Here is a 22974-nt window from a genome sequence, read left to right on the forward strand (position 1 = left end):
AAATTAGGTGCATGGAAGCGTGGATGTATAGCTGCGTTAACAACATTTGGCGATCACATTGAAATATTTATTTTTGGCTACCCAGTTTATATACTTATGTTTAATTTTGAAGATTGAAGAAATATGCATAATATACGTTTTTTTTTAATACACTGGGCAACAAAATTATCGCAACAAAAATTTTTGTCAAAATTTTGCCCAACTTCAAATAAGCACAACTCCGCGAAAAATTGTCATATCTGAAAGTTTTTTTTTCATTTTAAAGGGTGAAGTCTGTACTTTAAGGAACCATTGTTTGATTTTGAATTTAGCCTCCCCCTCCTCCCGCTGTTCTTCTAAAAGTAAGGACGTGTTTTTTCTCCGAAAAATTGCATATTTTGACACATTCTACGAAGTAGAATGAATTTTTTTCGTAACTATCATAGCCACCATTGTAAAATATAGACTTTTTCCTGCAAATTAAAAAAAAATAAGCCCGTACGATTTTTTTTGCCGAGTTATAGCTTATCAAAGTTACCTATGCATTTTTGAGCATTCAATCACCGCCAACATTAGCATTACCTGATGGACACCACGGGGAGGTTGCTGGTCGGATTTTGCCCATCGTGTGTGTGTGTGTGTGTGTGTGTGTGGGTGTGGGTGGGTGTGGGTGTGTGGATGTGGGTGTGTGTGTGCGCGCGCGCGCGCGCGCGCGTGTGTGTTAGCAGAGATTTGCACAATTCAAACGAGGCATTGTTACGATTTTGTCTTTTGTTTTCCGAATGAACGATACAATACAGTGATTGCAATACTGTGAAGTTACTTAGAGAAGTAATGTACTGTGAAGTTATTTACTTCAGTATTACAAAACTTTACAGTATTGCAGTCACTGTATTGTATTGCTCATTCGGAAAACAAAAGACAAAATTGTCAGAATGCCTCGTTTCAATAAAAATTAGTTTGTGCAAATCTCTGTTAACACGACGCACGCACGCACGCACGCACGCACGCACGCACACACACACGCGATGGGCAAAATCCGACCAGCAACCTCCCCGTATAGTGTCCATCGGGTAATGCTAATGTTAGCGGTGATTGAATGCACAAAAATGCATAGGTAATTGATAAGCCATAACTCGGCGAAAAAAAATTGTACAAACTTATTTTTTTTTTAATTTGCAAGGAAAAGTCTATATTTTACGATAGTTGCTATGATAGGAAAAAAATTCATTCTACTCCGTAGAATGTGTCAAAGTATGCAATTTTTCGGAGAAAAAACACGTCCTTACTTTTGGAAGAACGGCGGGAGGGGGGGAGGCTAAATTCAAAATCGAACAACGGTTCCTTAAAGTACAGACTTCACCCTTTAAAATGGAAAAAAAAAACACTTTCAGATATGACAATTTTTCGCGGAGTTATGCTTATTATTATGGACGACATCGATATGTCTCATACTAAATTTCCATATTTTTTTAGAACCCATTGTAAGCATGCGGATTGTGACGGAGCCAAATATTTTAGGGTTTGTGGGCGTGGTGCCGCCATTAGCCCGAAGTATGTTTCTCGAGTCCTCGAGAGCTCGCGACCGCTAACATGACTACAATACTCCTACCGTTTTTCTCGCACAACAAAGAATCTCGCATGTTTTATCAACAACTAATGAGAGCTGTCAAACAAGTTGTATTTCAAAGTTGCCCGTTTCCGGATCGTCGAGAGTTACGATCAAATAAATCCGCGCGCGTATGTACAGATGCATTCCGTAATAGCGAGTGATAACGGAATACATCAATGGCCGGCCATTTGATGAAAGGCATCGAGGAGGTTAATTGGAAGCCTGATGGGAAGAATTATAATGGCGACGATGACGCACGGACGGGCACCGATAATTCGTTATGTTACGATCATTTTGTAATGGTGCCGGGCCGCGTCTAATGGCCGGGAATCCGTAGGTTCCCGCGTGCGCGTCGTCCTTTCACTTCTTTCCGGCGCGTGATTCTTCTCTCCCGACCAGGCAAGGGTATACGTTACGTGGCCGTAAAAATATACCGCTATTCCGTGAAAGACCTACCGATTGCCCTTTATTGCCAATTGTTAGCCTCGCACCGTTACGCGCGAGTCATACTTTGAATATTCACACATTGCACGTACGGGGTTGGGAGATCTCGGAACTTTTTAACGTCACGAATTACAACATTTTGATTAAGTGCTCGTAGACGTTTTTCACGCGCGAGGAAGCGTGGCCTCATGCGCGATGAACGCGCGGATAACGTTAATCGCAGCAAGTGCGAGGGATAATGCTAGATCTCGTAATTATTTAATTTATCGGCTCAACTGACTAATAAATCAATGTTCACTTCAGAATTAAATAATTTGCGGACTTTGTCAAATTAAAGTGCGCCTCTTACAATTACTCAAATGTAATAAATCATGGGATAAGTCGTGTGCGTTGTGTTATTATCGACTCGTATGTGAGATTGGATAATAATTGATGGCGCTTTGTGCTCTCTCTCCCGTATCGTACAACCGTGATATTTTATAATCTTTACGGTATTTTAGCAAAGCCGCCATGTGCTTAAGCGACATTATAACAGAGCGAAATTTCCGGCGAAATTTCCGCGTGCCAGATATAGCGCTAAGGCGATGGAGATACGCGATGGAGTGCAATATCTTTCGTCGACGTCATTACCCTAGCGTCCATTAGGGCTCTCACAAAGCAGTCTCGCTGCCGTGCCCAGAGAGCCTTTGTGCATTCTATATACACCCAACCACCCACCCACGTGCAGTAAGTTTTCTCGAAATTCACGGAACTGAAAGCTCCCACCTACCCCCTCTCACGATTTCTCTTCTTCCTCATCGCGCGCCTTTCCGGGGAGAGCTCGCGCAACGTACGCCGTTAATAACTATATACCTTCATATATGTGCTTTGTACATGCACAAGCATTTATTTCGCGTCCGTAACGACAGTGGCACGCAACGAAGAAAAATATACGACAGGCGCTCGCGCTCGCGTTCTCGCTCACAAAGACGAGCTCGTTGGGTATCGCGCGGATAAATATCGCGCATCGTATATAATTTACACTGAGCGTCTTAAAAAGGGGAAAAATTACCTCGCTCGCATTTAATGTGAGTTTCACTTCTGCCCTAATTAAACAGTAGAGTAAAGCTGCTTCTCTCGTAGCTTTCCATGCTCTGAAATTGAACTCGATCTTTAACGTCGAACGGTATATGCATACACACCGGGTGATTCAGAGCACCCGTTTTTTTTTTCAAACATGTGACATGACAGGGAATTAGAAAAAAATTTTCACTACTAAAAATTTTCACTACTTATACCCAAAGTAATCATTGATGACGGTTCTGTTTTTCGGGACAAACCGGAAGTAGGTGCAACTATGATTAGTTTTGAAATTTTAAATAGAAATATGGGTCGAATAGGATATTTGAATAGAGCTTTGAAAAAGAAACAACTTTTATATATATATATATATATATATATATATATATATATATATATACTAAAACTTAAGAGGGTATTCTCTGGTTTGAAAAGTCTCAAAAAGGTATCTTTCAGGAATTTCCTGTAGGGAAACGAAAAAAGATAATAAACTTCGCATGTTTTTTTAGCCTTAATTTTATTTTCTAAGTAACAAAAATGCTTTTCTTTTTTATTTTATAGTGACTAGGACCTCACAAAGAAAAACGCATATGAAAATAATTCTAGCTGTTCCAGGTATCTGTGGAAACGCAAAAACCAAAATTTTTCTTATTCAAGAGAAGTGTGGCTATCGTCTGAACTAAAATAAACATTATACGTTTATTACACGGAAAAAAATGAGTTTGCAATAGTAGCTAAATTCCAGTAGCTGAATCAAGCTTAGCTGTTCCTGCAGCAAAAAATGAATTAGCTAGGAATAAAGTAGCTAATTCAGCTAAGCGACATTTGATCTGTTGTAGCAAAAATTTGTTGCTATAGTAGCTAAGTTTAAATAGCGAATAAATTTAGCTGGAACAGCAACAACATTAGCTGTCCCTAGAATAGTGACACATCTTAGCTGTCACAGCTAAGTTTTAGCTCCAGTTGCTAATCCTTTTTCAGCGTGATACTTTTTTCTTTTAAAATACTAACAACATTTTGAGGAAAAACTAACATTTTTAATAAAAAGGCCTCCATTTTATCTAGAATGGAAATATTGGTTTAGTTCTAGTTCAGACGAGATAGCACATATAGAGCCATCTTCTATAAGAGCACATATTTATTTTTGGATCTTTGCTTATCTATATTAGAGGTTTTTTTTCGTTATTTTGATAAATATTGTCTATCGCCAAAACTTGTAATTCTTTTTAATACCCTGTGTATATATATATGCAAATATATCAACACATTTATTTGTCGAACTTTGACGTCAAGTTCTTGTCGTCGACGTAAATAATAAGAGTCCCCGAAAATATCCTATTTATCTATGATTTATCTTGAAATTTCCCATCGAGGGATATTCTCACATTTAAAGAATAATATTTATATTATATTTTTCTTCAAGTCTCTAATTGGGTCGGCAATTTTTCGATACCGGTTATAATTTATCGGAATCTTCCTTCGCGGGTTTATATCCAGGCGGCAACGGCGACGTAAACGCGTCGGAGAAAAATATTCTCGCGCCCGTGGAAGTCTCGAACGCATATGAGGCACACGCACGAAGAGGGCCGCGCCTCTAACACGCGTGTGCTCTTCTCGCCGCATCGCATCGGCATACCTGTCGGTCGCCGTGGCCATGTAAATATGTGGCCGGGCCCGCGGCACATATATGTATCCGCACATAGCAGCCCAGTTGGGCCCTCTAATGATGATCTACGGTTAGCTACCGCGCACAGCTTCTATAAACCTCCTAATTTCTCCTCTATAAATTCGTCGACCAGGGGGGGGGGAACCACCCGCTTCCTTCGCACGCTCGCCGTTTCTTTCTCTGTCCGCTCGCGTTCTTCTTGATCTTTTTCCCCCCCACTGGGCCTCCCCAAGGGCCCCAACGATCGGAGGTCTCACCGGGCCTCTCTTTCCCACCGGAGCCGTCATAAATGCGCGACTGTATTTAATACTTCGCGAGCCTGTGTGACGCGTATCGTTTATTATCGACCGCCGCTCCCGTGCCATGGGCCCCGCGAAGACAGTGGGAGCGGGAGGATGAGAAGAGAATGATCCTGTGCGAGAGAACGAAAGGTGAAACGAAAAAAAGAGAGAGAAAAAAAGAAGAAAAGAGGATCGCTCTTAGGACGAATCCGATGGTTCTGCGCGAACCGAGGAACCGAGGAGATACGACAAAGGCGACCGTGAGACTCGCGCGTTTTTTTATACCGGCCAGCTGAGAAAACACTGTTCGAAATGTCTATCGACGTTTTCTCCTTCGATTTTTGCTCCTTCGAACCGCGCTGCTCGATCGTCGATCGATCGAGCGGATCGCGAGAACGTCATTGGAAACGTCGCGAGGCGAAACACGTGATGTCGGCAGATGGTCGTAAAACGACGCGTTCGCGAAGACGCGAACGCGGCTCGAAGATTTTAACACGAGGAATGAAGAGGGAAACGCATTGCGCGCGTATCCGCGGCGTTAGAATTTAACGAGCACTCACGCGAATCGTGAATTACATCGGAATGTCTAGTAGATCCATGGTCAGCCGAGTGTATAAAAATGCCAGCGTTATGATTCACCACGTATTCCCATTTGCGATAGTATTCCCGTGAAATCGTCGCCCGCCGACGCACGCGATGCGACGATGTCCATTCGATGGCGGTGGGCGAGCTATATATAGCGGGTATTTTCGATAAATAACCGCGCACCTCTCGCGCATTTACGTGTTTGCACGAAGGTACGAAGTTATGCGACGAGCAATGTCGTGCTACTTGTAGCTAAATGCGGATGCTGCTGTCGGAAGATATATAACTCGCGTAGCGAAGCAATGCATTCCATCGGGGGAACGAGATGTTGTTGCCTCCGTTGTACCTCACGATGCAAACATCAGCGAGGAATTCCCGTTCGCGAATACCTAACTCGCGAAGTAGTTCGACCGATATCTCCGGAATTTGGAATTGAAGTGTGCGACGCAGAGGTGCTGGATGACGAGAAAATGTAGTGTGCGCCCGCGTAAACCGGTTGAGCGAATATGCCATTGGAATTCGAGTGAAAGTAATGAAGCCGATGGGATAAATAATGCGAGAATGATTGTGGAACGAGTCGCAAAAAGATACGTTATTGTTAAATTTTTTATAATTTTATATTATACGTTTACATCTCGATTCATTGAAATTTCTAAGTTTGACAAATCACCAATAATTGTCATTTTAGTCCATCTATATAAGGCTAAATCTCATAAATTACAAATGCTAGCATGAATATTAACATCGCACATTCTCAAGCATTCCGTTTACGCTTTATCGGTCATCGATGACCGTTAAATAAATATGTCACGTATTATATTTTTATGATTCAATACTATAAATTTACTACTATACAAATTTAATGCTTCATTGTTCTTTTTAATATTAAATAATTCGATTGGTGTGAATGAAAAATCACGTATAAAATACGCTCGGCGGTAAATGTGTTAATATGCATATTGGATTCTAAACATTACTGAGAGAGTAAGATTAATTTACTCATTAATTAATTGTCGAAATTTTCAGCAAATTATTAGATGAATTCCTATAAAATATTTCATGAGTCATTTCCATACTAATAATTTTGCATTCGTGCCAAAGATCCGTTAGCTTGATATTGTTAATACCTAATCAAACTCTTGGCATTGTTATCGATCCACTGCGCAGAAATACAGTAGTAAAGTGAAAGCGTTTATCTTGGCAGTGATGCTAGTTAACTAATTGTAAGAAACGACAATATAATTTTATTGCCGTTTGAATCAATGACTTGAAAAACGATTTTCGCCGGTTAGTGTCATCGACATATTTCTTAGCAATGGAAGGTTTATCAATTTATTATTTTGCGATGTAAATAGTTAAGAATGTGAAGATCTTTCGTCACGTGGTTTAAACTACGTAATACTTTGCGCGCGATAAGTCAAGACAATATGTATTATAATACACCCGTGTAATTTTCTATTTTCTCTCAATATACACAGTGCGCGAGTTTCGCTGTGTCTGTTGTTTAGACGGGCAGGATTGCGAGTCGAGATGCTGACAAAGTACGACGGTACAGGAGAAATCGAAGGGCGGATAGGAAAGCCCCGGAGGAGGGAAAACATCAGGGCGGAGCTTGAACACGCCGGGAGGAGGAATAAAACGCGCAAACTCGCAACGAGCGCTCCTCTCTTTCTCTCTCGCCGCCCCGTCCTTCTTCCTCTTGTCTTTCCTCCCCTTCCCTTTTCCGCCGTCTTTCCCCCTTCGTGCGAGTCACCCCATCCGGTTTTCCTCTTTTCACTTTTATATGGATTTTTTTAGCCGCGCGCGGCCCTTCTTCCTCTCATTCGTCGAGAGCCCTGCGCAAACTTGATGCACGAGCCCTCCTCATTTCTCTTCGCTCTCTTTTTCTCTCTCGCAATCTCCGTCCTTTTTCTCTCTTTATTTTTTCTTCCCCTCATGAGTGCTACAATTCAGTGGTTTTAATATCTCGTTTATTTCTACTCCGTTAAAAGTGGTCATCATCAAGGTTCTTACCGTTGCTCCGCTTTTCTTGAATTGTTCCTTGTTATTGTATCGCGCTTCTCTTCAAAATTCGCTCCGTGAATCATATTCCGTACGTCATCTGCTCCTGAGAGATATTACTTCTTTATTATCGTAAAACCGCGTTCATATTTCGTTGTAAAATATTTCGAATGTTAAGTGTTATTGGCATTATTGGGTCATTATTAGAAATATATTAGATGGAATACTTATAAATTTCTAGGTATTCTGTAGCTTTAAAAGAGATAAATCAATCTCAGATTCGTCGGAGAATATAATGTATATGTATATAAATGTGTTATTGTTTTACTTTATATCCAATTTTTTTTTCTTTGCGCAATTATATATTTGCACGTATATATTTACTATAATGTTGAGATTGGGTGGTTAGATTATACACGCATAAGGTTGCGCCGAGAGATATTCCACAAACCCGAGGGCAGCAGCGGAAGCGCGGAGGACGCTTTAATAATAATGGCGATTTACGGTGTGCAAATCGAAGTCCGTGCGATTTTCCGCGGTCGTTTTGCTGCCCCCGTTCCGTCTTGACTTCCCTCGAACCGGTTGTCGCCCGTAGGAAGTTTCGCTTTGTTAACTTTTCTTTCCTCTCAATTTATCGGGGCCCTCCCGAGCTTCCAGCTCGGTAACGAGTCACGCTCGTGCCACGCAATGGCGACCGCGACGGCTAAAGTACTCGTGTATGAAACAGAGACTGCTCGCCGAGTCACACGCGGTCCCTCTCTCTGCCCCCCCCTCTCTCTCTCTCTCCCCTAGGTGCAAGCTTGTTATAATCCGAGAATTAATTAACTTTCGATGCGTTTAGAAGAGTCAAAATGTACACACGTGCACATAAATAGCGTGCATTTACACTTTATTTGGGGTAATCAAACCTGGAACACTATTTCAGAGGCATATTTTCTTATTGTGTGATTATAATTGCAAAGTTCAAATTTGCAGAGAACGTACAGAATCAATTAAAAGAATTCCAGTACAGTCACTTAAAATTTAGAAGCCTGAGGATTATAAAGGGTTTCATTAATTATCACATAGGGTTCTTCTCGGTATTAATGTGACATTGTCATATCAAAATTTTTTAAATCAGCAATTTGATTAAAAAAATATATCATATGTGTCTAATGTTTATATAAAATAATTAAACAGACTGTATAAATGTGGATTAATTCTAGAATATATATATATATATATATATATATATATATATATGTATATAGACTTTCCAGAATTTATACTAGAAATGCTGTCTAATCTTCTTCTCGCTAATGCACGCTAACGAATAGTTAATTTTTGCTCGAAAAGTAAAAGTGATTTAACATTCGTCAACGGCCGCTGCGTTGAAATAAAAAAAAGAGTTACGAGCCGTCAGAGATTAATGTTACATCTACCTTGAGGAAGGTTGCTGAAATCACAGCCGTCAGCTCTTTTCAATCCAATTAACGTGAGAGGATTATTTTGGAAACACCGGCTGTGGCGACATATTAGAGTACCACGATCGTCCTTTGCAGCGAAAAGGATTAACCCATAAACGAGCGTAACGACTCGAAGCGCTTTTAAAGAATGCGAAATCGCGTCCTCGATGTCGTTTAATCGCTCGGACAATCGTGGCTCGTACTTCTATCCCTCCTTTCGTAGAGGGGGTATGTCAAAGTTTTTCCGGTAGTATATTCGCGTTTCACCGAAATCGTCCCGACGGCGACGACGCTAATCGGCTTTCGCGAGCTTTGAGGTGTTTAACGTCGCCGGCGCGATTTTCGCGGAAGTAACACCGATAAACCAGCGAAATCGAATATCGATCGTACCGTCTAATCATAAGATCGTGTACACGGAAGCTATCGATTTCGAGTTTTTGCGCGCGATCGAAACCTCATTCCAAAGAATGACGTCGCACAAATGAGAAAGCATGAAATTTAAGCATACCGAATGTAGTGACTTTTTGCTGGAAAAAAAGATTTATTTCGTCGTAAAAATATCGCTGCGAAGTATCTTAATGAATGATATGTTGCTTTCATTTGTTGCTTCCTAATAATGTTGACTGAAATATTTCCTGGTGACCTACTTCTTCTTTTTCGTAAAAATTTTTAAAAGAATGGCTACCAGAGACAGCCCAGCTTATTCCCAGCTGGAAATTGTGCGGTCCCTCAGGGTACCGTTATGTTGGGTTTTGAAGACTTGAGGATTTTCCACGATCTTTATAACCATATATTCAAAGAGAAGAATGGACGAAGGTATATGTATAGAACGGGTTTTGACAGCATTCTGTCCTTTTCATTAGACATGGTAGGTAAACATAATGATCGTAAAAATTATTACGAGACGCGCACCTTATACGGTTCTTGGGATTTTAATTATTAGGACAATAAAAGGTCACATAATGATCCTCATAATATAATCTGTAAACAAAGATTCATCAAATTTACTTTGCGGTATGTGTATGTGTGTGATCAGGTTAATGTTTATTTACTGAATATTTAGATATATGTATATGCGCGGCCAATTGCGTGTGTAGATTGTCACGAGAGCGATCGGGAACTTGCGTAATCGCGCGCGATAAGCACCGCGTGCAAGACAGAATTCGCGCGCGCATACGTTTACATATTTTAGAACGGAAATCGAACCGCGATTCTCTTTATGATCTCCTTCATGGCGATTTTATTGCCCGCTGCAACACTTTAGCATTAGAAACTACTTATGCTTACTATTTAACTCCGCTCCAGACACGACCTAGGATTAACGAAGAATAACGTAGAATAAATTATTCTATAATACGCATACAGGATGTTAAGAAACGAATACTGGATTTAAATGGCATGTATTATAGTATTCATGAGATTAAATAAAAAGTCAACGCAAGTCGAGTAATTCATTGTATTCGCAAATAGAAGCTAGTGATTGATTTTGGTGACGCAAGCTTTTGGTAACCGATAAAAATAATATACAGTCGAGTGCATTAACGTTTTAAGCATTGCTCTGCATGCAAATAATTATCGTTCCTTTAACTGACTTAAATGGTTTTGCTTACAATCGCATGCACTTAAATTTTGCTAGTATATTTATCTACTAAAACCGCGCTATAATAAATCGAAACAGCAGCATTATAACTATATCTTTCACCCCGATTTACAATTAGAGTTGCCACTTCTCTGGGTTGCGTGAAATGTAAAACATCTTACTTAATTTTTAATAAAAGAATAAAAATGAATTTGGACAATTCTCTAAGTGAATAAAAAGTTTAAAAAGTGAAAAGTTTATTTCTGATTTTTGACATGCTTTGTATTGTGACCTTATCAAGTTGTAAGTATAAGTTTGAATATATGCGTGAAAAATAGTAAGCTATGAGTACTAAAAATAAAATAAACTATATAATTTTGTTTTAATTTCCATCTATGCAATTGGACAATATCAATGAATAATGGATATTACATTAGAGTATTTAAATAATTTATCTATATGGTTTTTTGTCTAATTGTTTCAGTTGCTGTGCGACATTAAATAAAATATATTTTATTTGTTTTCTATTAAATATTTAAATATGTTTTTTGCTTTAAAAGGATTTATGTTATATAATCAATATAACTTTTTTTGTTTTGGCAATTTTTATAATGAAACACTTGATACTTATTAACTTGTTTCTTTTTATATCTCCGGTCAAACGATCGTCCAGGTATCCTATTTACAACTCGTAGAAGATTGAGACAACGGGCACGAAGCCCGTTGCAAGTTATATTTTCACTCGCACCACCCCGGGGAGATGTATATACCTATATATACGCGGCAGAAATGCCAATGCCATGCCGGGGGGTATGACTCCGAACGAGGTTTCCTTATCGTACGTTGCAACACTCTGTTGTTTAGCGTAACGCGAGTATCCGCGGAATTATCGCGGGGCTGTCGCTTATTGTTAGATTACGAACGAGTACACGATGCGCGCAGCGCGCACGGGTGTGCGACAACAGGCCGCGTCGGGGTATAGGACGGTAGGAGACGCACGCGCGCCATTCGCGCGTCCTACTCGTTGCACACGGGAGTTCACTATCTCTCACTCAATTTAAGCCTCATCCGCCGTAAGCGGATCGGCCAAGCTGGCCTTTTAACGTCGGATAGTCTCGCCTCTCGCGGCTGCGCGCGGCATAGACGCCTATAACAAACATTATCCTCCATAATGCCCCCGTGTAAACATACCTTGCCTATGTGCCGCGCGTCTGCCACTTGCTTCCTTTCCCCCGTCTCATCCCTCTTTCCCGACGGGATAAAAACGTACCTCGAAGTTTATTTAAGCATTTAGCGCCGAGTTAAGTTTCACGCGGCTAAGCCGATTTTTCGGCACGCTTTCCTCTTCACTTCATTCGATACTTCCGGTTTAGCACGTGCGGCGCGACGTTGACCGTCGATTCCGCAGCAGACCTCGACTCCGACGCGCGTACTTTTCACGCGCCACAACGTGGATAGACGATCGAACCACTCAAGTTCGGACCAACAGTTGTATTTTCACGTGTCAATCATGATATTAATGCGTATCGATCAATGTCGATTAACGCGTTTTTGTTTTTCGAGCTTCTTACAAGGGAGGTCCACCTGAATGTTTTAATTTGTTTTTCAATTTCGTTGGTCTTACCTAAATGCAGCACCTTTCAAAGTATAATACGCTAAGGCCATAGGCCAATGTAATGCTTAATAACCAAGAAATAGGCCTATGACATTTTCAACAAAAAATCACTTTTTTCGAGCACAAGAACGAAACTTGTTGTTTTCGGTTTCTTTTGGACGCTGAATACGTCCAAATAGAGAAATTTGGCAAAAACGATCGATCGCGTATTCAGCATCCAAAAGACTATCGAAGTTTCGGTTGGACGCACTGTCAACACTTTATTATATCTAATATGATAATATAAATGTAGAGTAAAATGCAAATATCTCGAATGACAAAATATATATTTTTCCAAATAGTACAATAAAGTATATTAAGGGATTTCGTACTTTAACTCGTTTGTATTTATATTATAAACATCACACATCTTTACGTCGATTTGTGCACATGGCTTTAATGTGCACTGACAAGTGCGTCTAATCGAATTCGTTATAAGTAAAGGTTTAATAATGGTCGTTTTTCGACGAAGAATTGCAGATTTGACCCTTTCGCATGATGTTCTCACGTAGGTTTGGAAAAAGAATGCGACTACCCACCTATTCGTTTCCTACCACTGGTCAGTTTTTCTTTAGGCGTTTTTCAAGAAGCTCGTCTTGTATTGGTGCCAGGTAGAAAAAGCTGACAGTGTAGAGACAGTAGGATAAAAGAGAATGATTCACGGATGTGAGGAAGAATTCAAGAGTGCATGGCATCAGTAACCGCAGTGCAGTGTTTCTGTGAAGATCGGCTGTGATGTGCATTTTCGTATACGGTGATCGAGATATTAAATATCATGTGAGAACTATAATAAATATTAATTGTGAACTTGTCAGAGAGAACGATGGTACGATTTACCAATAACGGTATTTGATTTTATTCTCTTTAAACGACAACTTATACGAAATCATTGTGCTATTAAGACCGATACTAATTTTTCACAGCGGTTGAACTACCTGAAATCGTTATAGCTCTTTATTTCCTTTTATTGTTGGCCGTATCTCTTTCTTGTATCTCAAAAGACATTTTTAGTACATACTTTGGATGGTCTAGCGAAAAAGGAAATTAGCGGCGAGATCTGACGAGTCGGGGACGTAGCTGAGAAATAATAAATTTTTCGCTGAATTAATATTGTCACCACTTTTGTCATATTAATATATCATCTATCATCATGCGAGTCACAATGTTGCGTGACTAAATGGGCATAGAATGTAATTCGTTTCTCTTCAGCAAATCATGCGCTTCGGATAAATAAACGATTGGTTGAAACAGTGCAATGCTGGGATAATCGAAATTCTGCTGTAGGTATTTAAAGATCTAGGACTGAATTACAGTTCCAACGAATGTGTTACATTGATCATTTTTATTGTTTCTTTTTTTATATAGTGCATTCCTCTAAAAATAAACGGAGTAAATGAATAACGAAAAATTATTTAAAACTTAATGTTTTAAATAATTAAAAAAGTGTTTTTTAAAAAAATACACGTTTTTAGGCCCTGTGCACAATACAGTACACATATTAGGGGAATAAGAATAAATATTAAATATTAGGATATATATATAGGAATATTCCTGTAATAAATATTAAATATTAGGATATATATATAGGAATATTCCTGTAATAAATATTAATAATTAGAACGTGTAAATGTAGTATTTCTATATTTACATCTTATATTTTACTAGCTGGTTACCCGGGCTTCGCCCCGGTAACGAAAAACTATACACTCTATAGTTTCTTTCGGAAAATTCTACCCCTATTTTATATGGTCTTAATACAAAATCTGTCCAGCCGTTCTTGAGTTATAAATGGTGTAACTAACCCGACTTTGTTTTATATATATAGATTTTTCTCCATTGTGCGTTACATTTAATTATTATTTCTAATTCCGATTCCTAATATTTAATATTTATTCTTATTCTCTTAATATGTGCTCTATATTGTACGCTTTACTTTTCACATTCACTGTTTATTTATTATTCGTTCACTCAGGGTGTCCCAAAACTCTCTCATACGAAGTATACAGGGAAATTTTCGATATCAAATCAACGTATCGTTTACCAAAACTCCGTTCAAATAATAATTTTTAAACGAGAGCTATTTGAAGTTGTCGAATTAGCATACTCTAGATTGCGCGCCGCTTGCGAGAGTTTTAGGACACCCTGTATATATTCCAGAATATTTGTAAATTTGAACTTCTTATAAAATGTCTATAATCTTTTTGTGAAACGTCTTTTTGTAGAAAAGTCGGGTAATTCTTTAGAAAAACTCACATCTTTAGAAAAACACAGCTTGGATGACCTTGACCTTGACATATGTTTATAGAGGGTACACTCCTGAGTAACTTTGCTTTAACATTTTAACAATTATGTGGCGGTGTCAAGGCTATTGCACGTAACATAATGTTTTGGTCGTAATCGTAAGGCCGTAAGAAAATAGACCAATCACGGTCGACTGTTTTCTTTGCGCTTGAAGAATAATCGAGTGTGATTGGTCTATTTTCTTACGGCTTCACGATTACGACTAAAACATTGTCACGTGTAATGGCCTTTATATGTATATAGTTTCTGAGATATTCGCGAAAAACTAAAATTCTTTTTTTTTCGAGATATTGAAACAAGACTTGGGGATCTTCCTCAGATCTCGACGAGCTCTACAATTTTCGTTCTATTCGTGATTTATTCGTGAAAAAAAATTTTTTTTTTCGAGATATCAGTTATTTATTTTGTATAACAGACCTTTATGCGATATATGGTTTCAATACATATCCGTTCCTAAATACTTCTCACTATTACGATGTTTACATTATAAGTTTATATCAATATGTTTATGACAGTTAATGCAAAAGCGAGGTTTACCCCTTCAATTATTGTTCTGTAGAAATATTCTACAGAATCTTCTGATAGATAGTAGAATATTTCTGTGCTATCTGAAGGTTACTCTACTATCTACCTCCCCAAATTTGGGGAAAAAAAAGCTTAAAAAGTTTCCAATTCCTTTCTCCCACACACAGAGTTTCAAGATATTAAATCAATTTAAAAAAAGAATTCTCTTTTTTTTGTACTTTAAAGTAATGAAACACGATATGCAAAAGTATAAGATCACTCGATGGACGATTATATTTTGAAAATTGAAATTTTCTTTAGAGTTTGGGAATTTTGAATAGTTTTGGTAATTTTTGATAAGTTTTCTGTTCAGAGTTTACTTTATGAAAACTTAGAAAATTTTCAACCAAAATCTCGTTGGATTCTTTTACTTTTATTTTTATTCCCAAGAGTTAAGAATAATTATTAGAACTCATCTTCATCCATAATTTTTACGAAAACATTAATAAATTAATTACTATTTATGAATAAAGAAATTAGAAGTTGCGGATAAATTATTGCAGAAGTAATATAATCACTGAAAATTTATCAAACGCTTGATACTTTCGCAGGTAGAAGAGCGCCACTACGGCAGTGCACTGCCGGAGGAATTCACATCAAGACTGACGGAGGACAGCGTGAGGCGGCCATTATACGGCGCGAGCGGCGCTGCTCATCGGGTGGAGAACAGCTGGTGGCCGGGCGACCAGAGCGGAGGGAGTCACGCGATAAGGGAGCGTGATAACAACGCCGCGGTGGCGGGTGAACTGGTTTCTCGTATCGCGGGCTGCCTGAATATGGCGGGTTACCTGAAGGCGGCGGGCGCGACCTGCGCCTCGACCGGAAACCCTCATCAATACCACCCACACGGACACCCGATGGGGGTTGGCACCCATCCGCATCCTCACTCACATCCGCATCCCGGCGCGCATCCCGGTTTGCCGTCGCACTTCGCCCTCACCCCGCACGCCCATACGCATCATGCGCTGGAACACGGTCTGGCAGCCGCGTTTCCGCAAGGTAAATCCTCCTCGTTTCTTCCAAGACGAGTTCAAATTTCGCTGCTTAGACACGAATCTATTTGCTTTCAGTAAGACCCTGACTGTTAACTTTTACCATAATCCTGAACTTAACTCTCTAATGCCAAGGTGATTTTTTAGGACATACAATTTGTTCAATGTACAAAATGGATAAAAGAAGTAAATGATAACATGAAGCTTCTTCTTTTGTTTATTTATATGAAGAAGAAAATAACGCGGGTAGCTTTTAATCGACCTAACCGGCCAAATTTATTTTTCTACTTGCAAAGAAAATTCAATGTTTTCTGTTTTGGATATAATGAAGTTTATTAACTGACTTTAAATAATTGCAGTAAAACAAAGAACTGTAAGTAAAATATGTGAAACCGTGAGTCGCATCTGACCCCACCTTACCATTAGAGGATTAAACGGTTAAAATTGTCAACAAAACGTTAAATTTTAGTGAAAAGTCAACGATGTAGTCCATATTTCTTTGCGATGATTTGGAAAATAAGATATACCATTTTGGTATGTCTATTCAATAACATCGAAAATTGAACTCACTAATACTGATTATTGCATAAAAGTCTGCAGCACGAGATTTTAGGCGGGCGATTAAAGAATTATACTGCATGCTACATTATTTAGAATCAGGATTGATATCGAGATAATCACAAATCATATAGACGCTCGAATAATGGCTAACTAAAATTTTTGAATCGGAGTTAAGAGCGAATAAAGCGAATTGGGTTTTTAACAAGTCGATCGTAGTAATTAATTTAAATACAATGTCCTATACTTGCGGGATATCATATTTGAAAAATGAAAAATGAAATTGCTTGCACATTCCTGCTCGAGAATAACGGTAGATCCAGTTATTGGCAATAATGAGACTTAATACCGAATGTACGTATTCGGGACGGTCGTAATAGCAAGGGATTCGCACGGTTCGATATTGATGTGCATGCACGGAAAAGTTTTCACGTAATCGTGAGGTGGCGACAGCAGTACCGTTCTCCGTGTCCATGTTTATTAGCCGCATCGCTTAATACACTTTTCAAAACGCTTCTCTTTTGCGGAAACATTTATATGAACCGTGAAATGCCGCGAAATGGAGAAAAGATGAGCGAGATTTCCGAAGGTGATCGATCTAGCCGGCTAATCCACTGAAATAAAAGACGAGTGTTTAATCTGCGCGTCTCGGCGTTACAGCAGTGTGACAGATTTTACGCCGTATTCATATCATTCAACAAACACCGTCGGATAATCTCTCCGCGCTTAAGGGAGAGCATTGAAAATTGTAACTTTTCCGCATGCCTAATAATAGAATAATTTAATTCTTCGATCATTTTTACGTATAAATTGCTACGTTAAATTTCAATTATTTGTAAGTAGATTTTAAACTAAAAAGCATTTTAAATCAGTTAATAAAAAGACTTTCGCAATCAATTTCGAATATTAAATTTTTGATGTGTGTTTGTCATACACTGCAACTGCTTAATAAATACAGAAATTATACATTTTTACTTTTGAACGTTAAAGTTCAATTATTTATAATGTTATAGATTCTAAACTAAAAGCATTTTAAATCGGTTGATAACAAGAATTTTGCAATCAATGATGTGTGTTTTTATACTGCTTTTAATAAATATAGAAATTATACATGTTTATTTTTAGAGAATTTAAGAGAAATTTTTCTATTTTCTCGAGTCTATCAGATCTTGACACTATCGATTTTATTATTCTTTCTTTTTTTAGTCTGATATTTAATATTGGAAGTAAATATTTTAAAGTATGTAATATTTTAAAGTAAGTATGTGATATTCAAAGTACATTTACCGCAGAAAAAGCTTTCAAAATCTATTGTATATACACATACAAAATAAATCCCCCTTTTTTATCTTGTGCCTCTCTTACATTCTATCACGCCCCTAGCATTGCTCCATTTGCTATGCTTTTTTCTTTCTTCTCTGTATTGCGAACGGATAAAAAACTATTATTATTATGGCTCTCACATATAATGAATATTTAATTTATTATATACCGAGTTAATTTAGGGTTTTAACACACGTTGCTAGCCGTCGTAAGAGCTGTAAGAGTATTTCACGTGGACGCCATATCCGCCGTTATTGATTGCCATGCAAATCGATGCATCGACTGAAGCCATACGAATGTCGAGCAATCTCGGGGCTTCTCAGCTATAGCTCTCATTGCAAGTTGGCGAAAAACACGCGCCACGAGAGTGCACTTCTCTCTCGCAAGTTTTAGGTTTCCAAATGAATATATAAAAAAGTTTTAAATATTATACAGACAATTGCGTACATCCGTTCAAACTTCAAACGCGCGTTACGGAGCATGGCACACGCAACGTTTTGAACGTTGGAGATGTGCTTTTTCGATCGCTTATTCGGGACTGCGAAACGTTCTCGCGACATCGGCACGAGCTTCGAGGGAACCTCGATAAACAGAACATTCGCGAACCGTCCATTATGCCTTTCGTGGTCGAGCGAAGCCATCAGGAATGTCCTCCCTGTAGAGAGCCGATGTTTTCCAAGCACCTGGGCGAACGGAAAACCCCGGAGGATCGGCCGCGGTACATCAAACAGAAAGATAAAGAAGCGCGGCGGTTTCGGAGTGAATTTCCTTCGTGTGCCCGCGATTCCACTCTCGAAGGTCGTGTTGCCGGGTCGGTAATTGACTGCATAAATTTTCCAGTGTGCCACAGAACGCGCGTAGACGAAAAGAGATCGCGGAAGGAGGATATGGGGAGGGTGCGCTACTGAGAGAGAAAGGGTATAAGAGCGAGAGTAGAGTATAGTATAGAGGGTATAGAGTAGAGCGGGACAAAGTAAAGAGAGGAGAGAGAGCGTGCCATGCTTTCACGTCGCTTTTCTTTAGCGGCACGATTCGGCGGAAAGCAGCATCATCGCTCTCCTCTCTTTCCCGTCCGTCTTTCGCCGTTTCGCTCTCTTTCACCCACCGCTCGAAAGAGGGCTCGGCGGCGGGAGACACGGGGGTGCCGGGGGCAGAGTGTCGAGGAGATGGAGTGGTTGGGAGCGGGGGCAGGGAGAGGAGGAGGGGGAGGGGGTCGGGGGATGCTTCGGCGAAGAAGAGTGGAGAGAACCATGAGAGTAAGCCGCTTATCAGGGTGGCAGCAGGCAGTATAGGTCCAACCGACGCAGATAGGTGGGTTTCCATGGAAACACGGATCTGTCCGTTAGGTCCCTACGTACCTACGTCCAGCGGCTGCCTCTATCCGGTGTAGGCGTGTATCCGCGCTACACGAAAAGCCGCCGAACGCGAGAGGGACAACGATTCGAGAATGCGGCGCGGCACGGTCTAGGTATATATAGACGGAAATAGAAACAAAGGACGCGGAACGGAGGGAACGGAGAGCGACAGTGCGCGGCGGCTCGTGCCGAGTCGTACTTAGACTTCGCTTTTATAGTCCGCATGCGAAGCAAACGCCTCGCTTATTAGCCACGGTCACGAGGCCGCGAGATTCACTTGTCTCCTAATCTCACCGCTTCTCGCGGATAATTCCGCGAGGTTTATATTCTGCTCATTGATATCCTTACTCTCCAAATCTGATAGAGTGATTTCGCCACTAATATATTAGAGTGATTGCGATTCCAAATGAGAGAGTTGTTACTTTAATTTGAGTAAATGCGGCACTCATAAGGTAGGAGTTTTTCACTCAAATTTTTAGAGTGGTTACTCTACTGGAATGACGATCTCATTCTAAAGCTATAGTGAATCACAATTCACTAAAGATCGACTGATAAATGACTCTAGCAGAGTGAAATTTCCCACACTGATAGAAAAAATAGTTGCAATTTTACTACCACAATTTCACTATAATTTTTAGTTATTTTTTGTGCCAACTATATTTTTATAGTTATTTTTACAATGCGAATTATAGCTGATCATATCACATTATTGTTGTCATAGCTTTAGCATGTATTCATTCAACCATATAACATGGTTTTATACACTATAACCTATAATTTATGTATAGTAGGGTAGAGCGGGGTCAAAAGTAACAATTTGACTTTAGAACTTGATTGTGGAAGAATTATTATAGTAAAAGAAAAACTCTTGATACCCTAAGTTAATGTAATCATTTCACTTTATGGAAATTCTCTTATTTAAATCTTGTGATAAACCAAATAAGAATTATAATCAAAAACATAAACGAGGGAAAATATTACAATCGCCCCCGACTCCGGGTCGGTTGCAACACTATATAGGGGGTCGATAGTAATAGTTTTAAATAATCAAAATAAAAAAGGTTTATTTAATGAAAAATAATAATTTTTTTTATATTAACAAAAACAAATTAAAATATTCATATTCTCATACAAAAAAAGTAAAATAAAGTCTTATTCTATATTAAAACATAACTTTTTTTATATCAATTATAAAAAACATTAACTTTGTCCAATTAATTATAAACATTTTTTGTTTTTATATTTTTAAATGATAGGAACACAATCTCGACCCCACTCAAAGATGTTACAATCGTCCCGAATATGTTTTTGAACTTTGACTTAAAATTTTTAATAATAAAATGCCAAAAATGAATAAGTAATAATTATTATAATAAGCAAAAATAACGAAACTCAAATATAACCTAAAAGAAAAAGTACTTACTTGCAGTGGATATATTATATTAAAAGTTTAAGATTGTCGGAAGAAACTACTTTACGGCCTCAAAAACATATTTTATTTATTGCACACGTCCATTCAATACCCAGGTCGCAGGCGTTCTGAGACACGTTATATAACTTGTTCAGCTTCATCCGTTAACCAACAGACACATGCGCATCTATGCCTATAACTATAGATATTTGAGTTGTTACTTTCGTCCCCCGTTACTTTTGACCCCGCTCTACCCTAAGTCTATTATAAATATGATGAAAATGACCATACTCGAAAAATCTATACATATTGTATAGACTTTACTAATATTTATAGCAGTAATAACTATATAAAAATAAGAACCTCAACCATAATTATTTTTCTATGCAATTATAGTCGAAAATATCAAATACTTTTCTCTTAGTGCACTCAAAATTGTAAAGTGACATAATTCACTCCTATAGACACTGATCTACTGCAGTCGAAAAAGTGTCCTTTCGCTCAAATAGAGTGCGATTTCACTCCAACTTATAGAGCACAATTTAACTTTTTTTAGAGTGAATCACTCGAAATGCACAGGCTCAATTTTTACTTTTCGTTACACGTTACACTTGCCTTTCACTCACTTTGAGTGATATTTCACTCTTTGACTTTTAGAGAGTATATAGGTATCTGCAGACATTGAGGTGTCTTAATCTTCTTCACACTCCATTTTTCGCGTGTAAAAAAATGATAATTAGGTTGTGGAGTTATTGTGTGGCAGACATTTCTCGCGTATTAATTCACGTGACGTCCGTCAACGACAACGCGTGGACGGAAAAGGGCTATTCCATGTCGCTCGACACGACGTTAATTTCAGTCGCGCGTCGGTGTTTATTTTGTTATGCAATCGCGCGCAGGCAGGCGGAGGTATGATCGCACCCTGATCGACGAAAGAACGATAGCTTCGGGCGAAAGGTTTTGCCCGAGGAGGCGTGAAGGGGATGTGCAAACGTAGGACTCCTCTCCCCAGGACTCGTGGCATGCAGCGAGATACGTGGGAATCGCGTCATGTGGCTACCGCCCTTTCCCATCCGAGCTACTATTTGTTGTTACAGAGAAATTGCCCGTCCACTTAACTTCCTCCCGCTCGTCGTATAAGCGACAGCGGCGGTGGCAGCGGCGGTGGCGGCGTTGCGGCGTATGAATAAAGACACCGTTGTCGACAATTTCCTCCCGTCGATTGTCAATCGAAGGGGAGCGACGGAACAAGTGATTTTGATCCCAGGCTTTCGTGTACGCGACATGCGCCTCTCGGAGTCGCGAGACGTAATGTATCTGTCGTGTAACGTTAAGAGATACGTTGTCGTTGAAAGATACTCAACGACGGAATAATTTCCGCCCTAAATATTTGACTGTGCGAAAGATATCGCGATTTATATTTGCGATTGTTACGAGTCTTTGTTGAAACTATTTTTGAAAAATTAGTGACAAACGGGGCACATTTGATCCGATATTAACTCTCTAGTGGACGCGTGAAAATTTGAAACGTAAAAGGATGCGTATGGGGTGTAAATTACACCCTTACATTATTTATGGAGCAGAGTTGGGAAGTAACGTGTAACCGTTACTTTTACTTTTTTTTGTAACGGTAACATTGTTATATTTTTACAGTAACGGTAACGAATTTAACAGTTTTACTTTTATCGTTACTTCAGTTATCTCTGTTTAATGGATCGCGCGCTATAGCGCACTGATAGCGCATAGATATTAGATATTCTTGATTGGATAGAAATATTCCCTTCTAGCATCTTTTCTCGCATTACGCAGTTAATGAAGTTTGGTATTGTATACGTAATATGAAACTAAAGACTAATTTAGCGAGTTTGAATATTGATTATTAAGTAATTTAATTTTAATGTCAAATATTTTATTTTAATACCTATTATAAAATAATAGCGAAAAAGTAACAATAACGGTTACTAAAGATAGCGTTACTTTTTAAAATTAGTAACGATAACGGATTACTTTTTACAAAAGTAACGGTAACGTTACTTTTACGAAGTAACGTTCTTAACTCTGTCTTAAAGTATATTAACAATTTGAAACTTTCAATATTTTTTCCGAGATTTTTTCGATAATCGGTTCTATATTGAAATGAGTCTAGAACACTCATTTTTGCCAAC

General features: G+C 38.9%; 1 protein-coding gene across 2 annotated transcripts in view; it reads left to right on the forward strand.

The window, feature by feature from the left end:
• Positions 1-22974, forward strand: part of LOC143904517 (uncharacterized) — a 64103-nt gene that overhangs the window by 27765 nt on the left and 13364 nt on the right. The window contains exon 2 of one of the 2 annotated variants that reach the window (XM_077419262.1): positions 15722-16169. In XM_077419262.1, coding sequence (XP_077275388.1) covers positions 15947-16169 — 223 coding nt within the window. In that variant the 5' untranslated portion in view covers positions 15722-15946. Of the gene's footprint in view, positions 1-15721; positions 16170-22974 lie in introns of those variants that run through there. The other variant, XM_077419261.1, reaches the window with a different exon arrangement.

The sequence above is a fragment of the Temnothorax americanus genome, unplaced genomic scaffold (assembly GCF_048541705.1).
Source record: "Temnothorax americanus isolate GAGA-0224 unplaced genomic scaffold, ASM4854170v1 Scaffold53, whole genome shotgun sequence".
Lineage (NCBI taxonomy): Eukaryota > Metazoa > Arthropoda > Insecta > Hymenoptera > Formicidae > Temnothorax > Temnothorax americanus.